This window comes from Nelumbo nucifera, chromosome 8, assembly GCF_055504915.1.
Source record: "Nelumbo nucifera cultivar China Antique chromosome 8, China Antique-T2T, whole genome shotgun sequence".
Taxonomy (NCBI): domain Eukaryota; kingdom Viridiplantae; phylum Streptophyta; class Magnoliopsida; order Proteales; family Nelumbonaceae; genus Nelumbo; species Nelumbo nucifera.
The window spans coordinates 31,345,417-31,355,849 of record NC_142656.1 but is presented as its reverse complement, the minus strand read 5'-3'; the positions used below and the strand labels follow the sequence as shown (position 1 = coordinate 31,355,849).

At 39.0% G+C, this 10,433-nt stretch overlaps 1 protein-coding gene across 2 annotated transcripts in view; it reads left to right on the top strand.

The window, feature by feature from the left end:
* Window positions 1-351: 351 nt before the first annotated feature.
* Window positions 352-10,433, top strand: part of LOC104603139 (protein OSB2, chloroplastic-like) — a 42,581-nt gene continuing 32,499 nt past the window's right edge. The window contains exon 1 of one of the 2 annotated variants that reach the window (XM_010267080.3): window positions 352-843. In XM_010267080.3, the coding sequence (XP_010265382.1) occupies window positions 464-843 (380 nt within the window). In that variant the 5' untranslated portion in view covers window positions 352-463. The remainder of the gene's footprint in view (window positions 844-10,433) is intronic. The other variant, XM_010267081.3, reaches the window with a different exon arrangement.

Here is a 10,433-nt window from a genome sequence, read left to right as displayed (position 1 = left end):
ATAATGTATTGGTATGTAATTTACCCTATTTTTTCGGGATGGTTCAATTTGGGACTATTTTTTTAGGCTAGGTTTGGAAAGAGTGCAAATACAAATACAAATAAATACAAAATAATAAAAAAATAAAGATTTTGCATTCCACATATTTATATTTTTTTCCACAAGAACATATTTTTATTTATTCCAAAGTGAGCCTGAATACAAATTGCAAAACCTTGTATTTTGTATGTATTACCACATATTTGTATCTGTATTTTTTCCAAACCGAGCCTTAAGGTTACGAACGTCTAACATCGCTTTCCCGCGCCCGGTGGTGGGATAACTGCTTGGAAACTTGAGAACTATACACTTATACACGGTTTGAATGCTCGGTCTTATTTCATAATTCATAAGGTTTAAGTAGGGTTTAGGTTTTGCTTGGAAACCCAAAGACATATTCGATCGTTCGATCTCTTCGTCCTCCATGAAAAGTATCTATCGAGCATTTGCGGGAGTACTTTCTTCTCCTTCAACAAAGAAATGGTTGCTTCACCCTATTGTTGTTCAATCGTCGGTTTACTCGACGACGTCAATGAAGCAGAAATCCACCAGAAAACCGAAGTCTGAACCATCGACTTCTGAATCGGATCATAAAGAGTTTTACACCGTCCCCAAACGCCCTGAGAAGGAGGAAACTAATTGGCCCAGACCGAGCGAAATACCCTGGCAGGCGAAGGTTGCCAATTCGGTGAACCTGATTGGCTCCGTCGCGATGCCAGTTCATTTTCAGGCGTCTCCCGATGGCAAGTACTGGGCTGGGACTATAATCAAACAGGAGAAAACGTTGGATCTTCCTTTCCTATGGTACGATGTTTCCTGGTTGTTTCCATGTAGTTTCTTTAGTTTGAAAATACTTTTTTCGATGTAATTATTAAAAAAAAACTGTTTTCGATGTGTGCCGTCAGGTTTTGTTTTGGTTTGTTGTATAATAGAATGGAAGTACGGTAGAACATAGTTTTGAATTTTGAGTTTCGGTTAACTTGCATACAAAATGCAAGTAGTCTGACTTTATCAGTTTTGCGAAATGTTTTGCAATGAATGGAAGTTCTAGCTCCGTTATTGCTTGGTGTTGGGGAGTGGGACTTGAAACTTAGGAGTTTAGTACTGAAATCTCTTGTAACTGGTCTATTGATGATTGATGAACTGACCGTCTTTTGTTGAGGTTTGAATCTGAGAGCTACTGGAAGGATGAAGTTTGCATAAGGTATAAGTCATGTCTACTTTTCTTCCATCCTACCCATGCAGAACATCTTCAATAGCATTTCATCTGAGGTTGATCTGTACCAAGTATAATTTTGAACTTATCATGGTCAAGAATTCCATTTATCACTTCTGCAAATTAGTTTGATTTGGTAGAGGAGATTTTTATGGTACAATTTATAAACTTGTAGAGGGGCCATTGCTTGTTGTAATGGTAGCATCTTGGTCTGACAAGTGTGGGGACAAGGATTTGAGTCTTAGAGTGGCTACTTTGTGAAAAAAAGAGAAAAATGCCAAAGGTTAGGTCCTTCTCTAGTCTACTCCTCTCTAGATCCTAGATGGCTGGGACAAAGACCAACATTGGGTAATGACCTTTTTGTTATACAAACTTGGAAGGACTAGCAACTTGGAAATGTGGGTATTTATCATTGAGAGGTAGGATCACATTTAAGCTTGGTTTAAACCAATGCCCCTAAGCATAGGTGCCTTCTATTGGGAAGTGTGTCATGGGAAGGTTAGCACTTTAGATATTCTGCAAAAAAAGATGACCATCTCTTTGCTTATCCCCAAACTAGTGTATTCTTTGCAAATCCAACAGTGAGAATTACTACTACTTATATATATCTTGTTCTTTTATTGCAGACATTTGGGAATGGTTTTTTCTTTATTTGGGTGCAGGTGGAATTTGCCAATGGAGGTTAATGGTCTCTTTGATCCCTTTTCTGTAGTATTCCTCAGAAAAGGGGAAGGATTATGTGAAGATTCAATCAAGTAGCATTGATTTGGACTATTGGGGAAGAGGGGAATGCAAGAATTTTTCTTGAAAGGGGTGGTGAAAGATTGTTTGTCGACTTGGGCTATTCATTAGTAGGAGGTGCTGTTTGTTTCTATTTTTGGGCTTGTATAGAGATTATTATCTAGGGCTTGGGGTTGTCTAGTTTGTCTCTTGTGTTTGTTTTGTTTTCTGATTTTCCATTGACTTGGGTTGTAAAGTCTGTATAGACTTTGAATACTTCTTTTTTAAGCAAGAAGGGGGATGTGGACGCAAGAAGGGAGAGACAATCTATCAGTGCTATGAAGTTATAAATGGTGCTGTAGTGTGGAATTGGATTGGGAGGTGAAGTGTGTGGGGCTGCTGTCAAAGTTGCAAGAGGTGGAGGTGGATGCTCTACTTCTAGATTCAAAATTGTGGAAAGAATGCAAGAATGGGAAGTTCTCAGTCATGTTTCTTTATAATGCATTGCTCAGAAATCAGGTGGTGCCTAATTCAATCAAAGGTATTGAGGGAAACCTGTTCCTCCAAAAGTGGATGCCTTTACTTGGCTGATATCAATGGGCTGTATCCTTACTCAAAGACAATTTGAAGAAAGGGGGCTTTCAGTTCCCTAGTAGATATGTGCTGTGCAAAGTTGATGAGGAGAAAATCATGCATTTGCTGGTTCAGTGTAGGTATGTAAGAGGTATTTGGGCCTACTTTTTCAAGCTCTTCAATATGGCTGGTTGGGTGCCCAATGATTATGAGGAGATCTTTGGAAGTTGGCCAAGAGTGTATGGGAACACCAAAGCTATGGAGCTGTATTCCTTTTGTTGTGTGTTGGGTGGTGTGGAAGGAAAACAAGAGAATCTTCGAGGACAAAATGAAAAGTAATGAAGAGTTAGGGGCATTGATCAGCTCAAGGATTATCGACTAGGTGTTACTGTGAAAATTAGATCGAGAAGAAGGAGAAGAAGAAAAGAAAAAAGAGTTGATCAGGTGTGTCTATTTGATTCCTACACCTAGCAAAGGATCATTATATTAAAAGATAAAATGACTATTCTGCCCTTAATATACAAAAAGTGTACAACCAATGTACAAGTGGTGTACAACTATACAAGGGAAAAATGATAAAACTAACCCTCCTCTATCTTTACACTCACCCTAAAATTAATGTTGAGGAATAAGCATCTATTTTCCAAAAAAAAGTGTGATGGGCCCGTGACATAGCCTTTGTAAGCAGATCTGCAAGCGAAAGCCCAAAAGAGACATGAGGAAGGAAAATGCATCTTGTAAGGAGATCTTTGATAGAGTGACAATCCATTTCAATATGCTTCATCTACGCATGGAAAACAAGATTGGACGCAATCTTGATAGCACTAAGATTGTTATTAAAGAGAGGGACTGGAGACAACAACTCAAAATGAAGTTTATGGATGAGAGCTTCTCCATGAACAGATCTAAAGCACCAGGGCTGGACGGTTTCACAATGGCTTTCTTTCAAGATTGTTGGGACATAATCAAGGAAGACTTGATTGAGGTCTTCAAGGAATTCAAGGATAATTCAGTGATTAGTCGTGGAGTTAACACTACTTTTTTAGCCTTAATTCCCAAGAAGAAAGAGGCCAAGCATCCAAAGGACTTTCGACCTATTAGTTTGGTGACTAGTGTATACAAGGTTGTGGCTAAAACTGAATGGGAATCCCCATCGGATGGAGTGGTAAAACTGAATTTTGATGGTAGCTGCCAAGGTAACCCAGGGCCATTTGGAATAGGAGGGACTCTGAGAGACAAAGATAGCAACATGCTGTCTTTATTTTCAGGACCAGTGGGTGTTGGTGATTCTGTAAGGGCAGAGATACTAGCAGCGGTACAAGGTATACAGATGGCCAGTCAACTTGAAGTGAATAATTTGATAGTAGAAGGGGATTCCAAGGTAGTAGTGGGCCGGTTGACAAGTCCAGAAACAACTTGTTGGGGCTACAGGGATCTGTTAAAGAAAGTTAAATGGATGACAAGGAATATGTTAGTCAGGTTTCAGTGGGTCAGTAGATCAGCAAATGCAATGGCTGATTCTTTGGCCAAGCAAGGGGTGTCAAGGGGAGATCTGTTTTGGGCCACTTTGTAATTGTGTTTCAGGCTTGTGTTTGTTTAGTGTTTATGACTCAGTCCTAGGGGGAGGTAACACCTCGTGCCTCTTCCTAGGCTAAATGTACTACTATTTTTGAATTAATAAAACTACTCGTTTATAAAAAAAAAGGGTTATGGATGAGAGCTTGGAGCTATACAATCTCATTACAACCTGAGGACATGGCTGTATTCTTAGATTCAGTTGAAAATTTAGAGATTTGTGATTGTTTCTTACCAGAGGTGTAAAAAGGGTCATGCTTCCTACGGCCCGACACGGCCTGACCTAACTTTAGACCGGCTCGGTACGACCAAGCGGGCCATGCCGCCCGCGTGCCAGCACGACCTAGTTGTGGCCTGACCAGACACGACCCACCACGACCCATATATACTATTAATATATATTTATATATTTTATATATTTATATATATAGTATATATAATATATTATATAAATTATAATTATATAATAATGTATAGTATATAATATATTAATAAAATAAACAATTGTTTTCAATTTTATTATACTAATTTATTTAATTATTATATATATAAGCAATTGTATACATCAAAATTCATATAAAATTAAAATTTTAAGTTTTTTCAATTTTTTTTAAATAAGTAGGCAAAAATATCTTTGGCCCGGTCCATGGCTTGGCTTGGGCCAAGGCTTGGCCCACGGGCCATCCCGACACGACCCCCAAACTTTGCGCGGGCCGGCACGGGCTTGGGCTGTGCCGGGCCGACCCCAAACTTTTCACTGGGGAGGACGACATGGCCCGTGACGGCCCACACTTTGCACGGGTTGCTCGCGGGTCGTGCCGTGCCGGCCCGACACGACCCACTTTACACCTCTATTTCTTACATTTCACTGAAACAAGAAGAGTCACCCAAGAAGATTCACCAACCAATAGTGGACCGCTTGGTGTTAGGACAACAAGCCCAATCAACATCAGCAAAGCTAGAGAGCTGGAGAGATGATGAGGATGGGAAGAACAATATTTGATAATATGTTACACAGTAGGTAAATGTGGTTGCCTGGAAGAAACAAATGGGCTTACAACTTGCACTGCATAAAAGATACCTGAACCATCATTGTAAGGTAAATGAGGCTGCCCACTAGTTTATGATAGAGGGTAGGATCTTTGAGAAGAGGACCATCATATTTACTCAGCTTCAAATTAAGCTCCAAGGTAGTATCAACCAATATGGAATCTGTTAGGTGAGCCATCGATATAAGATCTGTTGCAAACTTTTGTTGGTAAACAAAGTAACCATGAGAGTTACAAGTCACCTCGAAGCCCAAGAAGTAGGTTAAATAGCCCAAGTCCATCTTTGAAGGGTTCACCCATCAACTGCTTCTAATGCATGATTCCCTTCTTATCATTCTAGTGATGATAATATTGTCAGCATACAAGAGAAGTATAGCCACTCCACTGTATAAAGCCTGCATCAGTAATGACAGAAGGGAATCTATCAAACCAGGCTCTTGGAGCTTGTTTAAGGCCATATAGAGATTTCTTGAGACGACAAACAAGATGAGAGTTATCATAATACCTAGGAGGCTTCATGTACACAACCTCCTTCAATTCCTCGTGAGGAAAGGCATTCTTCACATCTATTTGATGAATCACCGGTTGTTTAATTGTAGAGATATACAAAAGTAATTGGACTGTTGTCATCTTTGTTACTGGTACAAAAGTCTCTTCATAATCTATCCTATATTCCTACTTATAGCCTTGAGCTACAAGGCAGGCCTTGTATTAGTGAAGACTTCCATCTAATTTCAACTTCATAGAGTAAACCCATCTGCTACCATTGATAGAGGCATTTGGAAGAGGAGATACAAGCTCCTAGGTGTTATTCTCAATAAGGGCTTGAATTTCTATGTCCATGGCATCTTTCCAATGAGAAAGCACAATGGCGTGCTGGTAAGACTTAAGGATATCTGTAGATGACAACACAACAACAAGGAGTTACATTCTGAAGGAAAACCATAACAATTAGGAGGTCTAGAAACTCTAGATAAATGATGTAAAGTAGGAGCAGAAGATAAAATGGAATTAGATAGGGGAACAGGGGGACTTACAGTGTCATTGGAAGTGGGATGACCAGTGCCTGGTGATGAAGAAGAAGAGGCATAGTGGCTGGAACATCTGACGCTTCTGGAAAAATGTCTGAAGAGGCTTAAGAACAGGTGGAGATGCTTTGTAGAATCTGTAGAGTCAAAGCTGTGTAACAAAGAAATAGATGACACAGGCAACTTTACATGTTCAAAGTAGGAGACATTTTCATGAAAAAAATGACATTATGAGAAATGCGAATATGACATGCCTTGGGACCATAAAAAAGAAGTCCTTTGTGATTTAGACTATAATTCACAAAGACACACAAAGCAGCTTGAGTTATGAGTTTGGTGCTTTCTTGTGGAGGAAGATGAACAAAATAGATGCAACCAAACATGTGAAACATAGAGAAGTCTGGGTTGGGGGCAATTAAAAAGGGACTAGAAAGGAGAAGAATTACACAAAATATGTGAAGGAAGAAGATCTACAAGATACATGATAATGCTAGCCACCTCCACCTAAAACCATGTAGGTACATGTGAATCTTGTAGAAGAGTCCTCACAACACTCAAAATCTGCCTATTCTTTCTTTGTGCCATTCCATTTTGTTTCGGAGTGATAGGACAAGATTTTTGAGATTGGTTGCCTTGTTGTTTCAAGTAATTTTGGAAGTCTTTGTCAAAGTACTCTCCCCTTGAAACAGAATGTTGGATGCAAATAGTAGTTTTGAATTGAGTGGCAAACCGAGCCTGAAAAAGTTTAAAAGATAAAAAGTCTTCTGACTTCTTGCGAAGAAAGTAAATCCAGGTGAAGCGAGTTCAATCATCAATAAATGTCACAAAATACTTGTAACCCATCCTAGAAAATACTGGAGACGACAGCATCATTATGTATAAGCTAAAAAGGCACAAAAGCATGCTCAGTAGAAGAGGGATAGGGTGAAACGTGGCTTTTGTAGAAAGAACAAGTGATGCAATCTTTATTAGTATCTTCAAGCAAAGTAATTGAAGATGTCAAGCTACTAGAAGTAAACAAAAAGTTCAATTTCTTTGAATAAGGATGTCCAAATGTCTTGTCATAAATGCCAAGCATTATTACAGCTAGAAGTTTCAAAACAAGGGGTAGTAGAAGAGGGGAAGGATTATGTGGAGATGTGTCAGGCAGACCTTGATTTAGACCATCTGGGAAGAGAGGAATGCAAGAATATTCTTAGACAAGGAGAGTAGTAAGGAAGAAATCAAGACTTGTGTGATGGTCAGGGTGATCCATTGGATAAAGACCTTGGAGTTATTCTCCCAGTTTTCCTTTGATGATATTTGGAGGAATTGGGAAGTAGTTGCTAAAAGCTCATATAGAAAGGGCAGAGTGGAGTCTATTTGGTTACCTCCAATTGAAGGTTTTGTTAAACTGAACTTTGATGGGAGTAGTCAAGGTAATCCAGACCCTTTTGGAATAGGAGGGGTTTTGAGAGATGGAGAATGTAAACTTATAGCACTCTTTTCTGGCACTGCTGGCATGGATGATTCCCTCAAAGCGGAACTGCTTTCTACAATACAAGGGTGCAGATTGCTAATGAGCTAAACTTGGCAAATGCGGTGATCAAAGGGGATTGAAAAGTGGTGGTGTAGTGCTTAAAGAATCCAGAATCCATAATTTGGTGCTATGGAAGTGAAATGAAAAATTTTAAGTGGCTTATCAGGAATATGAATTTGAGGATACAATGGCTGAGGAGATCAGCAAATGGGATGGTGGATGTTTTGGCTAAGCAAGGGGTGAATAGGTCAATTTTGTTCTGGGCACAAATGTAATTTGCTTTGTTGATTTAAAGGTAGCATCTCGTGCCTCTCTAAGGGGTGCTTGTAAAGCTGTTACCTTAAGTTCTTAATAAAATTTAAGTTATCAAAAAAAAAAAAGAAAATTGATGAACCACAGATGATTAAGAGATGGGCAAAAGGAAACAGACAGAAGAGATGGCCTAGGACATCAGCTGATGGATCGTTTCTTCTTTCATGACACCCGTAGTAATATTCCCTTTTGGCATCAAGGAAGTGGATAAGGATGAGCCATTTGAACCTCTATTAAGGTTTGATATGCTTTATGTGGAGCTTTCTTCTGACTAGGCCCACTTCCCTTTGGAGGCTGAATAGTTCATTCTGAGATAATATTCCCCTGTTGCCTACAATAGGTACAAGTATTCTTCTTTTTACTGTGTGAAGCTACATGTCTAAATCGTTTGCATTCATAAACTGTACCTGATAGAAGTTTTTTGGGTTTCGTGGCAAGAAAAACAGTATCCAAATTAGAGTCCCTCTTTCCATTCAGTGCAGTTTGAGTAGTTAATCTAGTTTGTTCTCTTAGAAGCTCCCCAAGAATAGTATCTAGGTCTGGTAGTGTTTCTCTAGTCAGAATATTAGACCTAACAATTTCATATTTAGGCCTAAGATGCATTGGAAAATGCATAACCTGTCTTCTATCAAAATGTGTTTTCATGAACTTGACACAACAAGCAGAAGAATCTTCTCCCATTGCACTAGTTCATAGTCAGTTCATAAATTGATGAATCCAGCATAATACTCTTGAATCTTCCTCTCTCCTTGATGATAAGAAAATATATCAACTTCAATTTGATATTGCCTAGAGATATTAGACTGTTGATATACTTTTTCCAGGTATTGATACATATCATAAGCACTCCTGTATCCATGCATCGGAGTATCAATGTCTACTTTGACCGAACCAAGGATCCAAGAAGCAAGTTTTGCATTGTCGATTTTCCACTGTTTTGAGGCCTTTGTTTTAGTATCGTCAGGCTTAATAGTAGAGCACCATCCAAATAGCCCCAAAATCCCTTGGCTTCAATACGAAATTGGAAATGGAACTTCCACAAGGCATTGTTAGATCCATTAAACTTAATTTGTAGAATATCATCTCTTTCCGCAACCATTGAAACAGGCAGCAACAGTAGAATAACAGCAGTAAAAATCAATCCAATAAGGTGATTAACAGATTACTGGAAGCAGCCAATCAACAGTCTAGGAGAACTTTTATCAAACACCTTGCAGGCTGAAACAAAAACACATTGAGAAAGCCAAAAAGGAGAATATAGAAGGTGCCAAACTTGATCAATAAGACATTCATCAAAAAAAAAAAAAAAACTTGATCAATAAGACTAATTAGAGAGCTGAGCAACTAAGAAGATCTGAAAGGCTGAAGGAACAAAGGATGTCCAGACTTAGTTGCTCACTTGTCCAGGAGAGAAAACTGTAACAGTAGCTGATCCAAGAGAAGAATCAAAATCTTCCTGGAAACTGATTTATTCCACCCCAAAACGAGCTCCTATAACAGTCCTGGAAAATGACTAACAAGAGAACAACATGTTTCCACTCCAAGATAAGGATCAAAACCTTAGAAAAAAGCCCAAACCAAGCACAACAGAGATTAGTTGATGTAATAAGCCTGGGCGATACAAGAAGCAAGAAATCTCAAAAAAATACAGCAACTGGAGAGAAAGAAAAAGGAAAATCTTCTTCACTGGTTGTGCAGCTTCAATGTTCAGCAGATTAGGGCTGATCAAAATAGCCCTAGAATAGTTCCACAAGTAGAAAGAGAGGTGAACACAGACACAGCATAGCGTTCACATCAATATGTATAGTTGATAAAAACAAAGAAAACAAATCAGGTTGTGACCTGGTCTGTACCTTCTCAGAGTTAGTTTAAGATAAAAGGACTTCTGTCCTTAGATACAAAAAGCGTACAGCCAATATACAAGTAGTGTACAGCAAATATACCATTACTTCCAGAATTTGGAGGCCTTAGTAAAGTAAATATTGCAACTGATTTTTGGTGTACTTTGGATCAACTTCAAAGTACCGATACGTATCGGCCCAATCGTATTGGAGCCTTCCCGATATGCCCCTCCAGGGGGTGTTTTGGGTCGGCAAGTGGTTCAGGGGGTAGACCAGCCTTAAACCGACAAGTGGTTCAGGGAGCCTTCTCAATACTCCTTGTCACCTAGTCAATGTACCTTGCTTTCTTTTTCAATAAACTTTCTTATTTATTTATCTTTAAAAAAAGAACCAGGGCCTTTGTTGCCCGTGGGCACCTTGTTGCCTAGGCATACACCTAGGTGTTGTAGATGACTATACCTCAAATACTTAAGCTGTGGTTCTTGCAAATAGGATCTGAAATAATAAAATTTCCACTAAATAAGCAATGATAATACAACTACATGTGATCTCTAATCCTCA